The sequence below is a fragment of the Marmota marmota genome, unplaced genomic scaffold (assembly GCF_001458135.2).
Source record: "Marmota marmota marmota unplaced genomic scaffold, marMar, whole genome shotgun sequence".
Lineage (NCBI taxonomy): Eukaryota > Metazoa > Chordata > Mammalia > Rodentia > Sciuridae > Marmota > Marmota marmota.
This window is the reverse complement of record NW_025999968.1, coordinates 62,221,180-62,244,567: the sequence shown is the minus strand read 5'-3', so window position 1 is coordinate 62,244,567 and position 23,388 is coordinate 62,221,180. Positions and strand designations below refer to the sequence as shown.

General features: G+C 51.2%; 1 protein-coding gene across 4 annotated transcripts in view; it reads right to left on the bottom strand.

Moving 5' to 3' along the window:
* Positions 1-23,388, bottom strand: part of Trappc10 (trafficking protein particle complex subunit 10) — a 58,887-nt gene that overhangs the window by 4,433 nt on the left and 31,066 nt on the right. For all 4 annotated transcript variants that reach the window (XM_048803770.1, XM_015478835.2, XM_048803769.1 and 1 more), the window contains 14 exons: positions 18,336-18,482; positions 17,662-17,776; positions 17,175-17,251; positions 16,074-16,165; positions 14,362-14,502; positions 13,986-14,098; positions 11,036-11,550; positions 10,180-10,321; positions 8,804-8,962; positions 7,910-8,139; positions 6,832-6,932; positions 5,505-5,631; positions 4,490-4,660; positions 613-790 (listed from right to left, as the gene is read on the bottom strand). In XM_048803770.1, coding sequence (XP_048659727.1) covers positions 613-790; positions 4,490-4,660; positions 5,505-5,631; positions 6,832-6,932; positions 7,910-8,139; positions 8,804-8,962; positions 10,180-10,321; positions 11,036-11,550; positions 13,986-14,098; positions 14,362-14,502; positions 16,074-16,165; positions 17,175-17,251; positions 17,662-17,776; positions 18,336-18,482 — 2,308 coding nt within the window. The remainder of the gene's footprint in view (positions 1-612; positions 791-4,489; positions 4,661-5,504; positions 5,632-6,831; positions 6,933-7,909; positions 8,140-8,803; positions 8,963-10,179; positions 10,322-11,035; positions 11,551-13,985; positions 14,099-14,361; positions 14,503-16,073; positions 16,166-17,174; positions 17,252-17,661; positions 17,777-18,335; positions 18,483-23,388) is intronic.

Here is a 23,388-nt window from a genome sequence, read left to right as displayed (position 1 = left end):
AGCAGCTGCAGATGCTTCGTGTTCTCCAAGTCATCAACCCATCACCTCAGAGCACAAGTGAAGCTTCAGTGGCTTCTATTAAGCTAGACATCTAAGAGATTGCCATGTCATTCTTCTCACTATTTGGGGGCAGTTACTTTCATGAAAAATGCCATGCTATGGGTACTGTTGTTGTTTTGAAGTAAATATGCATATATTTGGCTCATCAGTCACATTTACAGTGGCTCTGAGAACTTCTGGACTGCGGAAGCCAGGGCCTCGGTGGAGGAGGGACGAGAGGGCCTGGGAGAGAGCAGTATGGGAGGCTGGCAGGCGTGTGGTCCTGGAGCCTCAGCAGCTGAGCAGTGGGGAGCAGTGGTCAGACCCTGGGACCCAGGTAGGCAGGAGTGCCACTGTATTCTCCATGTAAGCCCTGAAACTGCCACATAAATCCTCACTAAAAAGCACTCCAAGTAATGAAGCTCAGCACCCGGGAGCCCAGGCTGCACATGAACCTGTCAGTCGGCACTTGTCATTCTAGAACACTCTCTCCTAGGACTCCACTGTGAGGGAAGGGGTACACCTGATGCAGTGGACTGCCACAAGTCAGGAAACAGCAGCCTCGAGACCTACCTTCATACATAAGCTTTGTCGAAAAGTACTCATCAGACTCTGTCAGAGCTTCGTCCTTGTCCACCTCCAGCAGGTCTGCGAGTCGTGTGATGGACACTTCCAAGGAGCAGAGTGAGCCTGTTCTGCAATATTCTGCCCCCACTGCAGGGGATATCTCAGCCTTCACGGTGTATAGCGTCTGGGAAAGAAGGGACAGAAATGTTCAAGGGAAATATACCCAAATGACCTGAAGAAACGCTGCTGGAGGCCAGCACAGAGCTCCCCACACGCTTGAGAGCAGCTGAGCAAAGCGGCTGCCTGCTCAGCCAGCTAGCAGGGCAGCTGCACCCTTGCCCTACACAGCTCCTACTGGAGACGCCATGCTCAGGAGTCCTAGTTCCAGGGCCTTGATGCCTTTTTCTAAAATTATGGGCATTTCCAAGCATAAGAAGAAAGGAGAGTCCAACAGCTCTTCATGTGCCTCCCACCTGGATTCAGAGAGTAGCATTTTGCTTTGTTTCCCCCTCTGTATAGTCATCCATATTTCTGAATATGCCTGAGGTATTTTGAGGCAATACTGCTCACCCTGTCGTTGCACCCTCTGTGTTTAGCATGTGTTACTAACAAACAGACACTTTCTTACCAAAACACAATGCTATTACCACAAGAAGCAAAATTAACATGAATTCCTCAGTATCATCCATTCAGTTCACACAGAAAATGGCAAGAGGCTCATTCAACACGCCCAGGGCTGAAGGAGCCTGCAGGGGAACACAAGCCCATCCGAGGAGGCCCAGGGGAGCACACCTGGTCCTGAATGCTCCTGAGCACTGGGAAGGAGATAGGTGAGCTCACCCGAGCATGGAGGGAGCTCAAGTCGGAGTGGTGATGGCGAGTCTGCTCCCAAGCACGTGTCCCTGTATGCTGCTTCCTGGCCACCTCTGGGAGGGAGGAGTGTGGCCAAGGACCACCAGGGTCCTTCCGAGAGGAGCCGGGCAGCGCCTCTTGCTGAACAGCAGCTGCTGAGGCTGCGGCACTGATCAGAAATCAGCCTCTTCGGAAATGAGCTCCAACAGGCATGGTCATCAGATTCCTGACAAGAGTGTCCAAACCACCCGATGGGGCAAGAGGTCCTTTCAATTAGTGGTATGAAGACAAGTGATGAGCCACCTGGAAAGACTACACGTAGGTCCTCCCTCTCAATACGCAGAAATTAAACTAACTGCATACCTAAATGGAAGCATTAAGACTATAAAACTCTTAGATGAAAATGGAGGAGGAGAGCTATGACCCTGGGTTAGGAGATGATTTGTTAGATCCTATACCAGAAGGTCAAGCAAAAAAAGAGAGAAACTAGACTTCATTAAAATTAAAAACTTCTGGGCTCAAAGGACACCATCAACAGAGTAAAAAGACAACTTACAGAATGGGGGAAGTATTTGCAAATTATACATATGGTAAGCAACTGATACATGGGATATATAGCTTATAATTAAATAACTGTGGGGTTACAAAGAGCTCCATTTAAAAATCAGCAAAGGATTTGAATAGACATCTTTCCAAAGAAGACATACAAGGTCCATAAGCCAAAACATGTGTGGCATCAGTAGCCACAGGGAAATGGACATCACAATCATGAGATGCCATCTGCATCCCCAGAAATGACTGCACTCAAAAGGAAACAGGAGGGCTGGTACACAGCTCAGCTGGTAGAGCGCTTGCCTCGCATACACGAGGCCCTTGGTTCAGTCGCCAGCCCCACACCAAGGAAAGGAAACAGAAGCTAGAGTTGGTGTGTGGGAACTGGAGCCGCTGGCTTGCTGCTGGAAACAAGAGTGGTGAGCCCTCTTCCATCGACAGTTCACCCCCAAGGGGTTTACCCAAGAGACCTGAATACATCTGTCCATGCAAAAACCAGCACACAGATTTCCCCTAAGTGGAAATACCCAACCCCAGCCACTGGTAAATAGATAAACACATAGTCTATCCACACTGGGGACTATCAACCAGCCCCGAAAGGAAACAAAGTCCTGACGCATGCTTCAAAATGAATGAACTCTGTAGGGCACGGTGGCACACACCTGGGATCCCAAAGACTCAGAGGCTGAAGCAAGAGAATCACAAGTTTAAGGCTGGCATTATAATAACTTAGACCATGTCTCAAAATAAAAAATAAATAAAAAGGTCTGAGAGTGTAGCTCAGTGGAAGAGCATCCCTAGATTTCACTCCCCAGTACCAAAAGATGCAAAAACAAAAACAAAACAAAAAAAAACTTTGAAGACACTATGCTATAAAAAGCCAGTCACAGCTGTCACACCTGATATGATCCCATTAATGCATTAATGTAAAAGGTTCAGCAGAGGCAAATGCAGGGATGCCAGTTCCCCTTTCCTGGCTGGGTGATACCCGCTGTGTGAGTGGGCCACATAACCACCTGTTTATCTACTCGGTGGCGGCTGGAGTCTGGTGGCTTCACTTTGGGGAAATCTGGGTATCAGCTTTTACATGGACAGATATATTTGACTCTCTTGGATAAACATCTAGGAAATAATAATCTGCCCACAGATTATACATTTGCCAGGGGAAGAGAGAAGGAGGAGAGAGCATCTGCATCCCCACTGATAGGTGCCGGTTTCCTGTGGACTGATACAGCATTCCAAAGTATGACCAGACCCAACTTGTGCACTTTAATGGGTGAACTTAACGGCACATGGGTAACATCTTAATAAAGCTATTCCAAAAACAAGTGGTCCGATATACATTTCTGGTCTCAAAACTCCAATTTTGAAAAGAGCAATAATTACCAAACACTTTCCTCTACCTTTCACTCAACCTCCACAGTTCCCCACAGGAAACTCTCTCTGCACTCTTGACCTAAAGAGGAAGAAAAGCACGGAAAGCACGGTGACAGTGCTGCCTAGTCACAGCCATGTGTGCACACCACACTGATTCTACCGCAGCTGCTTACAGGCCACAAAGGCACCTGTCTGCTCCAGAAGGACACGCTGTGCCAGTGACCACACGTGGCTCCAAGGCAGACCAGGCAGCTAGAGAGGCGGGGTGAAGGCTTTCTGCCAAGGACTGCAGGCACAAACACCTTCCCAGCAGCCTCGAGTCGAGAAAGAAGGAGCCACGAGCTGAGCGCTGCCTCTGGGTCAGCCCAGCACTCAGCCACACAACCTCCTGCAGGGACGCGAAACCCACTGGCTCGCTCACCCAGCTGAGTGCCACGTCCACACCACACTCAAACCGCCTTCTACCAAAAGAGGCAAAGACGGTAAGAAGATGTGCTATGTTCCACAGAAAATTTTCTAAAACATTTTGGCTTTTCATCTAAAAAAACCAGACATGCCTTGGAAAGCAATGCCCCTCTGCCCCAGGAGCTAGCAATCAAGATGGAATGGCTCCAACGAGTGTTTCCATGGACTGCAAAGCACTGCGAGGAAGAGAGGGGCATCTGTACCTCAGGTGTGTGTGCCCCTTGGGGTTGCCACCTGGGAAGGACCTGGGTTCCACAGTAAAGACAGCCAGTGACTCAGTTACTCCAAGAACTGGCCATTTTCTTTGAGTTGCTGCTTCATAACACTGAATAATCAAACAACTTGAAATCTTGAGGATATAAAAAATACGCCACCTAGCTGGGTGTGGTAGCTCATGCTAATCCCAGCATGAGGCTGAGGCAGGAGGATCTCTAGTTCAAGGCCAGCCTGGGTAACTTAGCAAAACCCTGCCTCAACTAAGCAGGGGATATAGAACACTAGTCTAGAGTGCAAGAGGTCCTGAAGATTCAATCCCTAGCGCGCGCGCACACACACACACACACACACACACAAAAAAAAACAAAAAAAAAAAAGATGCCACCTTTTGCTTTCCCCTCCCAAATAATACATTACATACGAAAAAGTTTTCCACTTGAAATTCATAAGTGTAGGGCTTTAAGGAGATGGACAGCCGTTCCTCAGAAGCTGGGGAGAATCCAACGGAGAACTGGCAGTGCAGGGCTGGGGGAGGCTCCTGCGTCCACTGTATCTCCCAGACAAAGAACACCGACTGCTTGCTGTGGATGTGCTGCAAAGAGAGCCATCGTTGTGATGTCACACAGCACGGGGGACACAGAGGACCAGACACTGCACTGCACACAAAGGGACCTGTGTGTCGGAGCCTAATCACCTGCCTACCCATGCTGCCCGTGACCCTGTGGTGCCACTGCCACCTCAGCCTGGTCCCACAGGACTGTACAGGACTGGAAGAAGGTGCTGAGGGCTTAGGGGCCCAACTTCACAGCACCAGTGATCACAAGAAAGGAGCTTCAAGAGTGTGTGAGTCTGCAGTACCCCACACACCTCTCTCACAGGGGATGCGCTAGGTGTGAGCATGTCACGTGTCCGTGGGAAAGCCCTGTGGAGACGCTGAAGGTGCAGACATCCACAGGAAACACATGGGAGGGCGGACCGGCTGCACAGCACCCAGCCAGGCAGGGAGGCCCTGACACGACCTCACAGAACTGCACCGGGACCTGGGGCCCCTCCTCCCCAGCACAGGCAGTTTTACTTAGAGGCAGAAGGGAGCCATCTCCCAGGGGAGATGCAAGCACAAGCCTGCATCTGCATAGGCATGTCTGGAGCAGAACAAGTTGAAGAGGAAATTCTCCCAAACGCGAAGTTACACCTGTTTGTGGTCCATCAGCTGCATCCCCCAGCCCACCCTAACAAGCCCGATACCCCACAAGGGTGCTCACACAGCAGTAGGCGTCTGCGAGGCACCTTATAAGCTCCTCCCGCTCCACACGGGGACTCTTCTCTGCAATCACAGGCTCTGCCTCACAGAACGCCACGCCCCTTTCCCCTGAACACACACTGCAGCCTGACATGGACCACTGCTGAGAGCCGGGCTCAGCCCCCAAGAAGCTTACCTGCTGGCACCGTGCATTCAGTGGTGCCAGCTGCAGGTCAGCAGCATTGCCGACGTCCATGAGGCTACTGTCTGACAGCTGGAAGTCCAGTTCTGACAAGTTCTGGACACACACCTGAACATACTTCCTAGAGCAGAGACAAAATGTGACTTTGACATCTGAGAGTCTTGTGAAATACATTTCATCTCTGTTAGGAAGACCCTCACTGACTAGGGAGTCACTACAGCAAAATAAGAGTGAGTTGTTGTGTATATTTTACTTCAGATTCCACACGTAAAAGTGCCAGAAAAAAATAAATCTTTTCAAACAAGCTATTTCGGCGGCAGAGGGATGGTGCACCATGCTCATGACACAGCCTCTCTAGCAGACAGTGAGGAGGGCCAGGAAGAGCAGCTGCCTCCTCCCGGGAAGCCCAGGTCGGGGCTCCCCCAGCCCCACCCCATGGAACTGTGAGACAGCTCGTCATCAGCTCTCTAATGACAAGGTTTCTCACATGTGCCACACAGAGCCGTGGCTTCTGCTTAGCGCACTGAGCTTCCACCATTAACATATACAATTCCCTTGCAAATGTCATTTCAATTCTGACACTTTCGTTTCCAATTCACCCAAATACCATCAATGGATGAACAAAAGAGAACCACACAGTGAGAGGCAGGCGGTGCCCGAGCCCCGTGATCAGCGCAGCACCATCACTCCAAGCAGCCGTGTGCCTCCCCAATGGTGTCCCACGTCACCTCCAAACTCTCCTGCCCCTCCTGTCTCTATAGAGGCTGAGCGGCCTCTAGAGCAGCAGGGCCTAAAGACGTGTGGGGTGGGGGAGGGCTGCTGCTAGCACCTAGAGGAGAGCCTGGAGACGCTGCTGAATTCCCCAGAGTACACACGGGGCAGCCTGCAACAGGGAACCCTCGGGCCCAGGCCAGGTTCTGGAAATCCCTCTCTGGAGACAACTAGCAACTGACAAGAGATCCAGGAACAGGGAGCCGAGTTACCCAAATATCGAGGACACAACCAGCCAAATCCAGAATGGCAGTCCTTCTAGAGGTCCCAGAGTCAAAATACAGGAGGACAGGTAAGAAGAGCTACGAGATGGGCTTTTATGGACTCCAGATCAAATAAACCAACTATACAATGTCACTTGTGAGACAGGCAGGAAAATCGGAGCACAGACTGGGAATCTGTGCCTCAGAATCAGTCCCTGCGCTACAGGGCATGGACGCCTGAACAAACAGGCTGCAGGCAGCCTGTGTGTGGAGAATGCACCTCACTCTCACTGGAGCCATGCTCTCAATCAACAACCGTCCCTCAGCAGAGTCCTGGGCCTCCTTACCGGGTTCCAGAGGAGAGCAGGGAGTGCGTGGTCCTGAAGGGCACACTGAATGTCAGTGCAATGACAGTGGAGTAGATGGACCATGGGCAGTCGATTGACACCTGTGGAGGACACAGAGGGGCACACTCAGCCTGCCTGCCCATCAGCACTCCACCACCACCACCTGTCCGGCTCTGCAGTGCTGCTCATGCCCTGGACATCTCACTATGGCTCATTTTACTCACTTTTCAGAAAGCCCATTTGTATCAAGCACATGCACAAACAAGCAAGTAAGAAATACGAGGTTAATCACACAGACAACAGAGACAGATCGGGCAGGCGGTGCGGCTCTGCAGCGTGGCCTGAGGGCTCCAGGCACCTGGCAAGCAGGGAGCCTGCCAGTTGCTCTCCCACATCTAAGGACACCATCTAGTCACCTTGTCCAAGTGCTGTTGCACTGAGAACTCAGATGAGGGCAGGAAGGGAAGTGGCCTCGAACTTCCTTGTGTCCCCACATGGAACAAATGAATACACCAGACACAGAACATGCACCCATCCAGTACCAGCCAGGCCTCCTGCAAAACACCACCTGCACCTCCCAACCGCATGAGGTGAGGAGAAAACTTCCTCGTGTGCTCTTCTCAGATGCTGGCTGTCTGTCTGGTACCTTGAGCCCCTGACTCTTCCAAGTGACTGTGTCCGTCTTCCTATTCGGTGCATGCGCTACAACTTGCGGGCAGTGGGAAAAAACCCTCAGGATCAGTCCCTGCACTACAGGGTGTGGACCCCTGAAGGAGCAGGCTGCAGGCAGCCTGGACCTGGGACCAGCGCCAAGGATCTCTCCAGTAACTGTCAGCAAACAGCAGCCCCAAAGCCTGCCCACACAGTTCCTCCTGGTTGCGTCTCACAAGATGCACACTTGACATAGCTGCTCTGCCGCTCACAGACCAGCAGACTCCCCTCACTCCCTCAGTGTGGCGCCTGCGATGCGGCCAGGAAAAGGATGCTCCACAGGCACAAACGGGAGCAGAAGCCACCTCACACGACAGGCAGACGGACAGAAGCTGCCAAAAACGCAGCCAGCCTGCAGCCTCCCTACCTTGTGGTCTGTGGTGACCATGCAGTGACCAGTTCTCTGTCTGTCCTTCTGCTTCCTGTGGATCTCCGGTGTCCCTTGAGTGCCCCTCTCCCCCATAGCTGCTGAAGCTGAAGGTAAAGACAGAACCTCTAGCTCAAACTCGATCACGTGGTACGCAGGCGCAGCAGGCAGACCGATGCTTGTGACCTTGTCAGAGGCCTGGATCCGGAGCGAGGCGACAGAAGACTCCTCTGTGGGGGTGCAAAGAGCCCCCTCAGACACACGCATCCCCTGCTAGCCTCTCTTGTCAGCAGGTAGTGGGCCCTGCATGAGTTCCCGCTGTCCTGTGCACCACAGGGAAAGACAACGGGGCAGGGGAGAGGCAGCAAGTCCAAGAAAAGCCTCAGGACAAAATGGGACAGCAGGGGAGTTGCAGGGTGGCCACTGCTCGCAGGCTGAAGACTTGACAGGGCAGGTCTTTCCTGTGTGGCCCCATGGCCCTGCATGCCTGCTGCTGCATGCCTCCAGTGGACCATGGCCTGCCCAACAGCAGAGCAGGCCTTCCTGTCGCACTCCACGGGTGGTCTGTGGGCCCTGGGCATCCTCAAGGGCTCTGACCAAGGCCTACAAAAAAGGGTGACTGCTCGAGCTTTCCAGTGGTGGTGGTCGGGGGTGTCCCTGTGGAGTGGCTTGGCTGTGAAGCTGCACCGTGCGTCACCAGCAAGGTCACACCACCTGGCACCAGCCCAGGAGCCAGGTCAGTCCACTGAGGAACCTCCATCAGATGCCCATGAGGACAGCAGGGGCACTGGGAGGCATCAGGGCATGCTGACTGGATGGCGGGACATGGGTCACTTTCCTATGATCCACCACACCACCCACCTGCCTCACGACAGGTGGCACCAGGAGTCTTACCTCTCGAGTTGGAAAAGATCGTGGCTCTGTTCTCGGTCTGGCACAGGATCAGCATGGCCTCCACGTTGCTGAGCTGGAGGCTGTCCCCATTTTTTACTGTATAATGGCCAGTAGTGACAGTGAACTTGACCTTCTGAGGAATACCCGCCAAAAGGCTATCTGAAAGAAACGAGATGGCAATCAGCATCCCTCCCCAGGGAGCAGAAGCTCACAGCCTGCGAGGAGGCCAGAGGAGATGCTGTTATCCGAGACCTGTGCACGGGGACACTCCTTGAGTTCACTTGGTGTCCATTCCCTGCTGCCCTGCCTTCCTCTCAACAGCCTAACTGCAGAATCAAGGGGGACCTTGCTGGGAACTGAGAACTGTGCACCTGGTCACAGACGGGGGGTCTCAAAACCCACCTGCCAGTCAGTGAGAGAGAAGCAGACAATGAGGCTCAAAGACAGACCACAGTAACAGAGTGGCCAAAGCCATTCAGAAGGTCCCCATCTTTGATTCAGAAGTAGCCTAGCAAAATGGCTGGCCACTGCTCACCCCCCCGCCAGAAAAAGGGTAAAAGTGGACTGGAGGTTCTGAGCACCCCATCTGGGGTTGGCAGGAGAAGGCAAGAGACCAAGAGTGAGAAGGAACGATGAGTCCCGGAGGCCATGGCTGAAGGCAGGAAGGACAGTGAGGGGTTGGGGGCAGCCCTGCCCAGCTGCCGCTACTTGGTCCCTCAAAGGAGCAGAGCTCAGCCTGTCTCCTGATCCTTCTGTGTGAAAAAGCCCCTTAAGAGATGGACTGTTGACTGTTGTGTGTGGCACCTGAGAGCCTCTGCTGGTGACCCTGGCAGAAGTTTGAAAGAATAAAAAAAACAAAGGCTTTCCTTGGTATTGTTTCCAAATGGAGGAAACTAGAACCAAGCTAAATGACTAAGACATCCATTCACCAGTGTTTGAGGAAGCACCCCGTGGTCTTCAGTCATTTTGAAAACCAACCTCTTCTAGTTTTAGAACTTGTCTGAAAGGACAGTAGCTCCGAGTTTCTCAAATGCCATGCCAGAGGGTGAGGCTTTCGCAGCACCTCTGAAGGAGAAGGCTGGCTGTGAGCATGGAGCGTGACTACGTCCAGTTGGGCCCCTGCAGCTGACCTTTGCTGACACTGGCTGACTTTCTCCTTTCTTGTTTTCAGATACACCACAGCTATCATAAACATGGAAGCCAGCAGTGATAGGAAAGCGAATATTCTGACCAGCAGCAGAGTGACAACGGGTTAGTGTAGGCACATTTCCACTGTGCTACCACGGTGCCGCTTGCAGACCGACATGGCTAAAGGACGTGAGAGGAACCTCTCGGCACTGCCGCAGCAGCCTCTTCAAGGGCTGCAGGCCACTCACCAGCCAGCGGCTCCACGTGCAGCTGGGGCTCCTGAGAGTACACGTCGTACTGCACGATGGGGTAGATGTGCGGAAGGACGAACCACACGGGGCCCACTGAGGCACACAGCTGGCGGAGTGTGTATGTTCCAGGCTCCTTGGCCTAGGGTCAAATCAGACATTTGGAAAGATAGCCTTTTGAGGTTACCAGTTTTCTAGTAAGGCTGGACCATAATCTCTTCCAAATGCTTCTCCTTCTCCCTTCTAACTCTCTGCCCTGTGCATCCGCGCCTGCACTTGGGCTGTTCCAGGGTGCCCTCTGCAACTCCCATTCCCTGATTTTCTGAGCTGATGCTTCAGGTGGACTCCACACTTCTAGTAGGGTCGTTCCAACATGAGCCCCTGCCATGGCGCTCTCTGTGACAGCACTCTGTGGACATGCCCAGTAGACCTACTTAGCCCACAGGCAGCCAAGTGCTTCCTCCTCCAAGCCTGGCCCCTTGGGCGAGCGAACTGTACTGGGCGTGCTGCGTCTAAGATGAGTCTGAGCAGCCAGAGGCAACTGCTTTGACACTGAGTGGCCACAAAAGGAAAACAGTTTGAGGTGAGCGCGCCATCTCCTTCAAAATCTTCTGATAACAAACGAGCATTTTAATACTCAGGGAAATAGCTAAACTCCCAAATAGCTACACAAAGAACTTCACTCAGAATTTATCCACAGCTGAAAACCTGTATATATACATAAGATTTTTTAAACACCAGTGTATCTTTCCTTAGGGGCAAGACTAAACAGGCGAGCCAGGCAGGGGGCTCCCCTGATTCTCACTTGACCATCCTCTCCACCACCCCCACATCCACTCCCCCGTCAAGCACGTACCTGGGTCCTGAAGGCTACCCTGTTGGCCCCAGGCTGCAGAGTCACACTGCTGCACCGCAGCACGTGGGCCCCGTCCTCCAGGGCCACCCCCGGGGGTGTTTCTAGAGAAGAGCCACCTTCCTGCTTCCTCAGGAGCATGTGGACATTTCTGCAAATAATCCCTGTTGTGTTCAAGGAATTATCAGAAGGGCTTCGCTCGAACATCTCCGATAGCTCCAGTGCAGGTGAGCTGTTCTGGGACACAGGGAACAGTGAAGTCTCGGCTGGAAAGTTAATAATCCCGTTGGACGTCTTGTGCTTGGTCAGCCACTCAGCAGTCTTCCGGTAACTGTTTTTCTCTATGTTGAAGTGGACATTGACAGCAATCTGGTCCATGTGGACGGGGACAGGCATCTGGCTGTACAGGGTTATCTCTACAGAGAGAGCGCCACCCGCGTGGACCACGGCATTGGAAGGGTCGAAGTGGAGATCCCTCAGTTGTGCAAAGGAGTGCATGGGCAGCAGGATCCTGTGACCTGTGAGCACACACCACCGCTGCCCCTGAGCCCAAGGCACGCCTCCTCTGGCACCAGGAAGCAGGGCCTGGGCACAGCCAGGGCGGAAGCACTCGCTCAGCAGGAGAAGCAGCAGTGACCTTCGTGGGAGAGCAGGGAAACCATCTCCTGCCATCTTAACCCCTCAGAAGCACTTTGTCAATAGTAGAACATGAACCGATGCCCAGATACTTCTGGGGAATTATAAAATCAACCAAAATTCGGGTTTACAAATGTGCTCCAGCAAACTTGAGAGAAATAGGTCAACTAACTTCTCAGTTTCAAAACAAACTCTGTCAACAGTCTAATCCCTAGAGTTGTTTTCAGGGGATCCCAACTCCTTCTCTTGATTCAAGGTATTCTCAGGCCCCAGTACACCTGCAAGTGAGCACCAGTGTTCGGGGCCTCTGACCAGAACCGCAGCCAAGGGTGGCTGCAGTCACCCTGCTGGGCGAGAACCTGCCACTCCGGCCTTGCAGCCTCCTTTCTACAAGCACCCTCGTGTGGAAGGCTGAAGAGACCACCACTCATCAGCCTCAGGACAGGGCTGGGTGCTGTCCAGTGGCTTGGACTGTGCGAGGCTCTGGCTTCCATCCCCAGCTCAAAAAAAGAAAAACAAATTATTTTTGATTACCTAAAGGAGACCTGCTGAGACAGGTGGCATAAGAGCACGTGGTAAGTACCGATAGGACGCCCTTCACACAAGGTGACAAGTGCCAACATCACCTCCCACACCACAGCAGACGTGGCACCACACTAACAACCTGGTCACGCACACTAAATAAGGCTACAAAGCCAAACCATTGTCCTGTCGCTCCTGAAGCCCATCCAGGTGGCCCCCTTGGAGGAAACCCATCCTAGCTGTCAAGGAGCATGCAAACCTGGAGCCAAAGCCTTTGGAAAACTCAGCTTTCACGTGGTAACTACCGTGAACGGAGCTGTGCCCTGAGACGTATGTGGTGAAGTCCTGACGGCCTGCATGTGGAATCTGGAGGTGGCCCTGTCAGGTTAAAGATTAGGCTGGCTCAGATCAGGAGGGTGGGACCTTTTGATGGCAAAGTGCCCTCTGAGACAGCAAGGGACACCAGAGAGCTGCTCTCTTCTTCTCCTCCACATGAGGACACAGCGAGAAGGCAGTCGTCTATAAGTCAGGAAGAGGCCCTCACCAGAACCTGGCCCTGCTGCACTGACCTCAGACTTCCGCCTCCAGAACACTGAGAAAACAAATGCTCCTGGGTACGACTCCATCTATAGTATCTTGTTACAGCAGCCTGAGCTGAGCAGTAGAGTGACCAATTTAAAAGGTGCTCCTCTTGGTAAGCTCAACATAAGCAGTTAAATGATATGATAAATTTAATCTTGCCACACAGCATCATCATAAAGTGCACTTGCCAGAACATTTAACCTGGGTTCAATTCCTGGTACAAAAAAAAAAAAAAAAAAAAAAAGTCAACCTGCATTCAAGCATTGCAGTCTCACTTCCATTTAGGGGTAACCTTGATGAAACACTGAGACAATTCCAGAAGGTGGGCCAGTCTAGGGGACAACTGGATCAGGGCGTGGAACACTAACAAGAGACAAAGCAGGGTCACATGGGTTTGAAGACACCGAATCAAGCCAGGTACAGAGGCCAGGATTCTGTGTGGAGCACCCAAGATCGGTCTCGTGAGACAGGAAGCAGACTGATGGCTGGCAGGGACTGGGAGAGCAGCAGGGGGACCTTCTGGGATGAGGACAGTGTTCTGCAGTGGCCTGCAGTGGTGGCTGCACACAGCTGTAAACAGACTCAGCTGCTGAGTAGGGCGCTTGCAGTGGGAGGGCCACAGGCACATGCACTCCACCTCCACAAGCAGAAGCCAGTGTCTGGACAAAGAAAGAGACGGGAGCAACCGAGACATTATAACCAGATGCAGCAAGTGATTCCTCACTGATCCTGCTAATAACTCATAACGAGAGAAACCTGAACACAGACCTTAGCAGAACCCCTTGGGTGTGGGTAGAGACCATCCATCTAAACTGCTCTCAGACTAAAGCATTACACCACGACCTGGAGTTTCTGTGAAGTTCAGCAAAAGTGAAAAAGGCAAAGAAAGACATAGACATGTGTTGCTATACACCAAAGGTTGACTGCTGACTCTGGGAGGTCAGTGTAGCTTGTGTTATTCTTCTTACTTTCCTCTAGTATTTGAAAATACCCATAATAAAGTTTAAAATGTTAGTCTGGGGCTGGGGATGTGGCTCAAGCGGTAACGCGCTCGCCTGGCATGCGCGGGGCGCTGGGTTCAATCCTCAGCACCACATAAAATAAAATAAAGATGTTGTGTCCACCGAAAACTGAAAAATAAATATTTAAAAACTTCTCTCTCTCTCTCCTCTCTCTCTTAAAAAAAAAAAAAAAAAAAAAAAGTTAGTCTTACCCGGGCTGTCCACCTGTTGCTGGGCAAAGCTGAGTATCTCTTGGCAGAAGTGTGCCCGCTCCTCCTGGGTGAGGTGACAGTCGCTGGCCAGAAGGCTGCTCGTCTGCAGATAGCTGGAGTGGAGAGTTAAGGGGCCAGAGGACCTCACACAGGGAATGCTGGAGGCAAAAGGGCTTCCAAAGTCCTCTTTGGCCTTCAAAGTGTGGCCCAAAGGGCATCCTTCATTTTTTAAATTGTGATTGTTGTGTTCTTAATTATCAGAAACCTGAAGTTAGAGTTTAAAAACCAGGGGCCAGGCATTCAGTTCACACTAGGACACTGTAAACAACCTTCCTCTGAGAACAGAAAGCAGCAGTCCTAGTCCAGAAAAGGATACTTTTCGATTTGCCCAAGGTGCTTCTGGCACTCGGCCAGCTGCTTCCTCGTGTGAGTGACGGGCAGGGCCCAGCCCTCAGCCAGGTAGGTTTTCAGAGCCCCCTGCAGGTGAGCTTCCGCCTTCTGTGCAGACCTTTTCCTCCTGGCAAAGTCAACAAGCACAACTCTTATGAGAAGGGGATGCGCTCCTTCCAGGGGCACCTCACACCCTGCAGGACACAAGCACCAACTCTGCGTAGTCCTGGCTGCCACCCCTCACGGGAGAGCGCTCTAGCCCAAGATCCACCCGGGGCTGCCAGGCGAGGGCTGAGGAGTGGCTGGCAGTAACAGGACCACCTCGCTGCTGCCAGCGCCAGGCATCGTTCACCAACTTGGGTAAGAGGTGAGAGCAGAAGGGACTGCCAGGGCTGCCCAGCAGTCATGCCACCCCAGATATATGCAAACAGAGCCCTGAGGCCCAGTCAGGGGAGCTCAGGCAGAGAACCACAGAGAGCCAGGAGGGATTCAATCAGCAACACGTGTCATTAGGAGGAACCTGCCCGGTCCCAGGGAAACCGAAGAGGCTCAGAGTAAAACCCAAAACAGTTCAAGGTACAAACCACTAGGGCCTGCCCAGTTCAGAAAAAAGCTGGACCCCCTCCTTCCCCACAGGGCTGAGCTAGGGGAAGGCCAGCACTGCCAAGCAGGCGCCAGGGCACCAGGGGACATTCCCAAGTCGGTCAATCTACTCTGGAAGTGGGAAGAGTTCACCTTTCCTAACTACACACTTAGGGTTAGGGTTAGGATTAGACGTGGCCTTCCTGCTCAAGTAACAGGCGCACCAGAGGGGATTCAGGAGAGCCTAGTGCTAGCCTTGGCTCTGCCATCGATGTTCCGGAAAACAGGAGGTGCACTCGGACCACCCACCTGTGAGCCCCTTCCCAGCCGCTCACATCAGCTCACACACTCTCCTCTCTTGCTTCAGCTGCTGAACTTACTATAAGCACAGATTTCAAGACCTCATTTCAAACGTTATCTTTTTTTGAGAGAACGTTAATGAATACATGGTCTTTTATGTCTTTTCCTTATACTCTATATCTCTTTCCAACTGAAGCAGCAATTGCACGGCCAGCCAGGCTTTCTTCTCTTCTACAGGCTGGTTTTATCAAACACACTAGAAATAGATTAAATTCGTGGTCTTTTCTTTGCACTCAAACTGCAGCTGGAACAGGAACAGAAATTCGTGTGCTATCTAAACACACTTAGCAGTCACCTTGGATTGCCCTCCAGCACGCGCCCAACACACACAGCTGCTCCATTCCCATCCTGCTGAGATGCGAGGGAGGAACTAGCGGACACTACAGAACAACACTTCAGTCCACGTTCCCTCGGGGAGAAGATTCCCAAATACCCCACACAGACCTTCAAAGTTACTTATAATATTCTGTGTGTGTGTGTGTGTGTGTGTGTGTGTGTGTGTGTATGAGAGAGAGAGAGAGAGAGAGAGAGAGAGAGAGAGATTAAATAAAAGAACTTCAAAGACCAATAAGTTATTAGGAATAACAAGCTAAAAGCCTCTCATTCACTTTTCAGAAAAAATTAAAAACCAAAATGATGGTAGCTAAAGAACAGATTCTACATTTAGGTACTCTTGACATTAACTCCACACCCAAATCTTCTTTCACTATATATGTGAAATGTTTAGAATTCAGAGAAAAGTTCAAGAGCGATTACATGTAGAATTCTGCTACATCTTTCCCAACGAGTTTGGCAGATCGAGTCCTCCCGATGCTCGTGTACATTTCAATGGTAGCATGGGACAGATCCTGTGGAAAAGGAAAAGGAAAAGGAAAAGCAGAATTACATGCTTGAATTTGGTTTTCTTTTGTTTTTTAGTATTGAGGATTGAACCTAGGGGAGCGCTTAACCACTGAGACACATCCCCAGCCCTTTTTTAACATTTAGAGACAAGGTCTCACTGAGTTGCTAAGTGCTTTGCTAAGTTACTGAGGCTGGCTTTGAACTCACGATCCTCCTGCTTCAGCCTCCCAAGCCACTGGGATTACAGGAGGGTGCCACCATGCCCAGCAAAAGTTCTTGAATTTTTAATGCAGACAAATCCTATGTGTATTTATCCAAAGCTATAGCAAAAGACATTGTTATTAATAGTAACATCATTTTTTTACTTGGCATTTATTTTTGTGTTGTTTTTCTGTAACATGTAACCAGTATAGTCGATAACGTGCATGGGTCCATATATATACATAAATAATGAAGGACGATAATAAATGCCCATGAATTTGTTCATCACAAGAGTAACTTTTCAAAGTCCTTTTGTCTGAGGGTGCTCTTCCTCTTCTTTTTCTTTTTTACAATTCCTAGAGCAGGCCCTTTAACAACATTTCTGAGGGTTCCCACCCATCTGTATCCCAGGGGACACGCTCAGAACCTGAATTACCCACAACCCAGGAACCGAGTGGATCTCCCACGCTGCTATCCATGCTGCTGTCTAATCAAAGTCTGTCTAATCAAATCTTGTAAAATCAAGCATAATAGCTCTGCCCAACAAATGGTTCCCTTCATAATTTCTACTTATTAAAGGAGCAAACCCATTTTGAACAAAATCGTAAGTATTCAAAGATGCATCCATGCCTAATTATGGCACTGAGGTATTAATAAACATTTGATGAACAATCATTCCATGTTTTGTCCACAGCTCCCAAGGATGCCAAAGAAATAACCCAAGCACATCCCAACTCCAAAGGTCAGACTAAAGGGCAAGTCTCCTATAGGCGGAGCTGCCCCACGGGCACTGGGAGCACTGTCAGTACTCACCAAGTAGTGCTTTTCAAAAGCTTCCACCGAGGACAGGGCTTCTCTGAGCTTCTTGTAAGGGCTCTGAGCTGTGTTGGCTTAAACCAAGAGAGACAAGATCCTTACTCATCTGCATTCACATTTCCCTTCCAACAGGGCAGAGCTGCATCTGACTCGGTGGCTTTACAGACGCTGCCAGGCCAACCAGAACTGTACTGTCAAGGCCAGCATCCCTCTGCCTCTGCCCTCGGCCCCCATGAGCTCTTTCCAGCTAGCACACTCATGAAGTAGTCTAACCCCTTCATAACCTCTTGCTGACCTCTGAGGCCAGACTTTTCAGAAACATGCATTACAAACACTCCAATGGATTAAATTATTAAAATGATCTGAGATGGCCTCAAATCCAAACAGTGTGATACAGATACTATTCATTTTTTTCTGAATTCCACTAGTAGGAGTGCTCTCAGTTCAGCAGGTGTTCCTTACCGTACTTCAGCAACAGTAGTACCTGTTTCAGGTCGCTCGGCTCCCAAACCTGCCAAGAGATCGACTGTCCTATTGAGATCTTCTGAATTAGGTCCTTTCTCTGACACGAGTCCACAGAGGTAGCCCAAGGCTTTTAGCTGTTGAGATAAACCCACAATTTCAACTGATTTCTCTTAAGAGTCAGTAGAAAATTAATGAATTCAAAGATAAAAGATTGAAACTCAGCTTTCCTATCCAAATGACTCAAATCTGGATACAGAAATCCACACCATTAGGATCATCTCAGACCCAGACACTCCCTAAGGTGGTCCCTGGCACGGCTCTGAGCCAGCTAGCCTCTGGTTCCACCCTCCATCCCCTGTGCCAGCGGAACTCCCAGTCGGCTGCTCCTCTGCTCCCCAGCAGCCCGCCTGAGTGCCACCTTCTGCCTTTCCGCACTAGGTGGTGAGCTCCACCTTTCTCATCCACCCCTTCCTCGCCTGCAGCCCCGTCTCCAGCACAAGCACAGGAAGCACTTGCTATCTACTGGGTAAACTCACAGCAGTAGGGAGCCCTGACCCCAGAGCCATCCAGGCACTTCAGGCTACAAGAGCACCTGTCGCAATCTCAACAAGCAAGACTGCTCCAGACAGCTCAGGGCACCTGCCACACAACACCACGTGGACGTCGGGAGCACTCTGCACCCAGAGGCAGTACCTTTTCTGTGGCATAGCTCCACAATCCCACTGTGTGGGCAATGTTGGAGTCTATCTGTGCCCGGTCGCAGCAACCTTCTATCCTCTGCAACACCTCCAGACAGCTCAGAAACACCCAGCAGTCCAGAGCACCAGGTGGCACGGAAACCTGCAAGGACACAAGTGCAGGCAGGTGAGGGTGCTAGGGAGAGCAGAGACTCATATAGGCCACGTGGGTGTTCAAGACTTCCAGCCCGGGAGCACCCACCCAAACTCAGGGCTGCAGCCTGCAAAGCTGCAGGGAAGAAGTGCCACTGCAGGGTCACACAGGGAGAAAGGACGGACCTTATCCAAAGACGACTGTGTTTGTTATTTGATGTTATTGAGTGACTCAGCTGGGACATGACTTTCAGTTATATAAACAATCTGGGAGTGATGGTTACACCTGTAATTCCAGAAACTCCAGGGGCAGAGGCAGGAGGGTCATTAAGTACGAGGCCAGCAAAAGCAACTTAGTGAGGCCTTCTCACAAAATACCAAATAGAAAGGGCTGAGGGAGCAGCTCAGTGGTAGAGCACTCTTGGATTCAATCCCCAATACTGAAAAAAAAAAAAAAAAATATATATATATATATATATTTGAAACCATATTAAGAAAAGAAAGGCTTCCCAAAGGCCAGTTATGCTCACTTACACTCAGCGTGGGACCTGGCAACTTCTCAGTTTGAAGGGAGGACTTCAGAAGACTGGTCACATTAAGGCAGACTACACCCGACAGCAGATATGCAATGGCTCCCAGGAATGACCCAGAGACGTTCAGCCATGACCAAGGAGTGTGGGGATGGGGTACTAAGGAACTCCTGTCGCTTAGTTAGCTATGTACTAGAATGTTCCTGACAACTCTAATGCAACATCCAGGGTGTGCCTGGAAGACTGTCTGGGGGACGTGGATGGGCACACAGACTGGCTGTCACTGGAGCCGCTGCAGCTGCTGATGGAAACCAGTAAGCTCCCTCGACTATCCTCTCTAATTCCGTGCTTATTCCCTTTCCACTTAAAAGACAAAAACGTTCTATTATCAGAAATGCAAAAGCATCCACCATACGTATGGTAGATGATTCTAAGACACTGCCCCCCATCCAGCCTCTCTGAAACAGGACTGGGTCTCCCCATCGACCTTCACTTACAGTAACGGCAACACTAGCTTTGGTCTTGGTGGCACTAACTTCATGGAGTACCTTAGTTCTGGTGAAATAGGCTACTGGGTGATACTCAACTGGGAACGTGAGTTCTACCAGGTTCTGCACCAGACCTAGGAAGAGCTACCACATGTGGAGGAAATGGTCACCGAAGGTGTCCTCGAGACACCTGGGAACAAACAACAAAGGACCTGGAATCAACTGGAAAGAACCAAAGAGTGTCTTACAGACGCCGACCTGCCCAGCTCTGAAAGATGAGAAAAACCATTAAAATCCTTTCAAATAAAGCAGCATAGAAAAATATGCACCATCAGAAGCTCTGTTCACAAAGTTGTGAGACTCTCTCAGCAGACAGCAGGCCATGCCAAGGGTATGACCCCAAACAGCAAGACCTTCACCCATCAAGCCAGGGCGGAGCAGGGCCCCTTCATTCATGGGACATTGCCACCCTGTTCCTGACCCCCTGAGGCCTTCTGTAAACAAGCCAACTTACCTGGGCATGCACTGGGCACAAAAGGACCTCCTGAGAGAATGACAGGCTTCTACAGAGGACGCTACACGACACTTTGTGTGGAGTCTCTACACAGACAAATCCCATGAGGGAAACACAGCACTGGAGCCAGAGAAGAGGCACTGGGGCCGCGGCGCACCAGGGGCACACATCAGCCTGAGCACACAGGGGCACGCTGCATCAGCACCTCTGGCCACAGCTGCTCTCCAAACTCAAGGTCAGGGCAAGAGCAGTGGAGAACCAAAGCAACACAAGGGACAGCAGATGCCCAGAAATGACCCAGAGGCTGCACCAAGGTGGGAGAGGGCGCCGTGAGCAGACAGATGTTTCCTTGGTGTATGTTTCCGCAAAGAGCAAGCCCTGCTTTGGCAAGCCTCAACGACAGAGTCTAGAAGCCACTGACAGAGCAGCAGCTGCCTTCCTAGGGGCAAAAACGATAACCCTGGGGCGGCCATGGGCAGTGAGGCCCACACCCACCGAGGCACAGGGAACATACAGGGTTCGTTTCACCAGCTCAAAGCTGGAGCCTCCCCACAGCCCTGCCACTTGGGGCCCAGCACCCATTGTAAACTGAGGTTTTACTGAAAAAGCAAAGAGATACGCATGCTCATTTGCCAGCCAGGAGGTGTCTTCAACTCCTGGCACTTCCTTTTGCCTCTCAAGCTACTGAAGCTCGAAGTGTAGCTGTGAGTGCCCCTCAGGGCTCCAGCAAGACCCCAGCTAAGCACCCCCAAAGGGGAAGGCATCCTTTTTCTCCTCCACACATTCCAAAGGCCTGACGGAAATGGCTGTATAACATTATCTCTCCTAAGACTTTCGGGAACTTTAATGAAACACATTATTAAAAATACAGTTGTAGTGATATTCCCTCATTGCTTTTAAAAAATAAATTTCAAAGCACATACAGTGAGATTTGTAAAGAGCACAAATTCTAAATCTAGAACTCAATGAATTTTTCCATATGTAAGCACCACCCAAGGAAGAAAAACCTTCTGTCTTACTAGAAGGTTCTCTCGACTCCTTGCCTCAGTAAGTATCTACTTCAAGAGGTAACTACTAGTTCTGGCTTCTGGCTTGTCTTTGAACTTCAGATGCATGGGGTCAGACACTCTATCCTCCCTAGCATGCATGGCTCCTTCTTCAGCATCATGTCCTCAGGACCCTGTCGGTGGCTTCTTCTCATGCTGTGCCTAATATTCCATGAATTCATCACTGCTAAATAGGGGGTGCTTCCTGTCCACTCTGGGTAATGCCGTTTGCAAGGCCACCCCACCTCCTGGGGGAGCTTCACACACTCAGAAGCTGTACCTGTGCTCCGTCCACTAGAATGGCCCTGAGGCTCAGGCTCCTCCCCGCCATGCCCTTGCTGTGTGCACACTGAGAGGAGTGAGCTGGCGGCACAGGAGGCTCACTGGCTCCTCCAACAATGCCCCACACAGCCAGGGTGGTGCTGGGAGCTGCCCCCAAAGCAGGGCCTCCCAGCAGCCATCTGTAGGCACACGTGACCTCTAGCTAAGTGTCAAAGCCACCGTGCCCAGGAACACATCTGCACACTGCTTTTTTTTTTTTTTTTAATTATTATTGGTTGTTCACACTGCTTTTTTTTTTTTTTTAATTTATTTATTTATTTAGTTTTCGGCAGACACAACATCTTTGTTTGTATGTGGTGCTGAGGATCGAACCCGGGCTGCACGCATGCCAGGCGAGCGCGCTACCACTTGAGCCACATCCCCAGCCCCGTTCACACTGCTCTTTGCTCCAGGAGAAGAGCCGTGAGATGAACCAACACTGATTCCCTCACCAATGTGCAAGCTTCCAAGTGAGTCCCTTTGCTCATCTTATGGCCAGACACGTTTTTCTTGGGGATATACCTGGGGATAGAATGGTTGGGTCAAAGGACAGGCTATTTGAAGCATCAGTCGATGCTGGCAGAGAGTTTTCCAATGTGGTGGTACACACCAACACACACAGCATCTAACTCATGGGAGTCCTAGTTTTTCTATGTCTTTACCAACACGTAGAACTTCAATCTTTTCTTAAATCTCATTTAATCCTGAATGGTGGGACTTGAAAATAGAAAAGGTCCCACAAACTTTGGGGAAAAAAATGATTCCACAGCCACAGTTTTAAATCTGTCCAAATGAGCATCTGTCCCCTCCCCTGAAAGGTGGCTGGTGTGGGAGGGTGTCAGTGACAAACATGCACAGAGGCGACGGGACTCAGTCTTGGCCTGCATCCCTCGGTGCACCTGGAACTCCATGCCACCCTGACACAGGACTCTGCTCTGCTCTAAAAGGTGGGCACCTAAATTGCCTGCCCAACTGCAACTCTGGGCTCACCTAGGAGCCAGTGGTGGCCTCATCTGTTCCCACTGGCAGGACGCTGGGCAGCCCCACAGACTCCCGGGACACTTCACTCTTTGTCTTGAGTGAACAACACACTTCTAAAATGAATTTCTTAATATATATATTCTGTAATTTTTGTTAAAGTCCCTCCTTGTCTCCTGATTCCTGAAAAATAAGTAATGCAAAGAGCCACTGTCATATTTTCCAAGCATAAAATCAAAGCCACTCCTGTCTTCTTTTTTGTGAATACAGCCTACAGAATATGACGCCCCCAGGGCGTCCACCCTGGATAGAGACTAGAGCAGCAGCCCTCGGGAGCTCCAAGCCTGTCACCCTCCCTCAATAAGTCCCCAGCAGGACAGCTCGTCAGAGTGGTCCTGTCCACAGCGGAGCTCGGTGTGTCAGGAATCCAAAGGCATGGTTCTTACGAGTCACACAGCCGGTCCACTCATTCCCGTGCTTACTTGCTCACTTCATGCTGCTCCTCTCTGCATGACCACCAGGACAACGTCGTCCCTCACACGGGGTGGGAGCTTGGGTTTTCCCCATGCCAGGCCGTGAGTCAGACCTACGTGTGTACCTGCCTGGTGGTGGCGGGCACGTGCCTGCCTTGCCGCACCACACCTTTCCGCATGGGTGTGGCATTCACACCACAGTAAGTGCAAATCCTGCTCTTCTGCTGGCCACCACTGCTGAGCTGTCCATTGGTCCTGGTGGTGAGCACGCGTGCTCTTCACGTGCCCAGAAAGACTGAGCGTTGCTCACGCCTCCCGGCCAAGGCTGTCCAGGGCCTGGCAGCTGGTCTTTGCCCTGGGACCCACAGGAGCTCTTCCCACCCTACCCAGGGGAGCTCATCCTCTCCTGACGCGCGAGCTGCCACTCTCCTGCACCACAGATGGCCTTCCGCTAACCTCATGTATGCTCTTGAGAAGCACCTGCCCACCTCACACACACTCTCCCACGCTACCTCCCAGAGCTGGCCTCTTCCTCTCATGCTGAGTCGCAGCTCCTCCTGGAACAC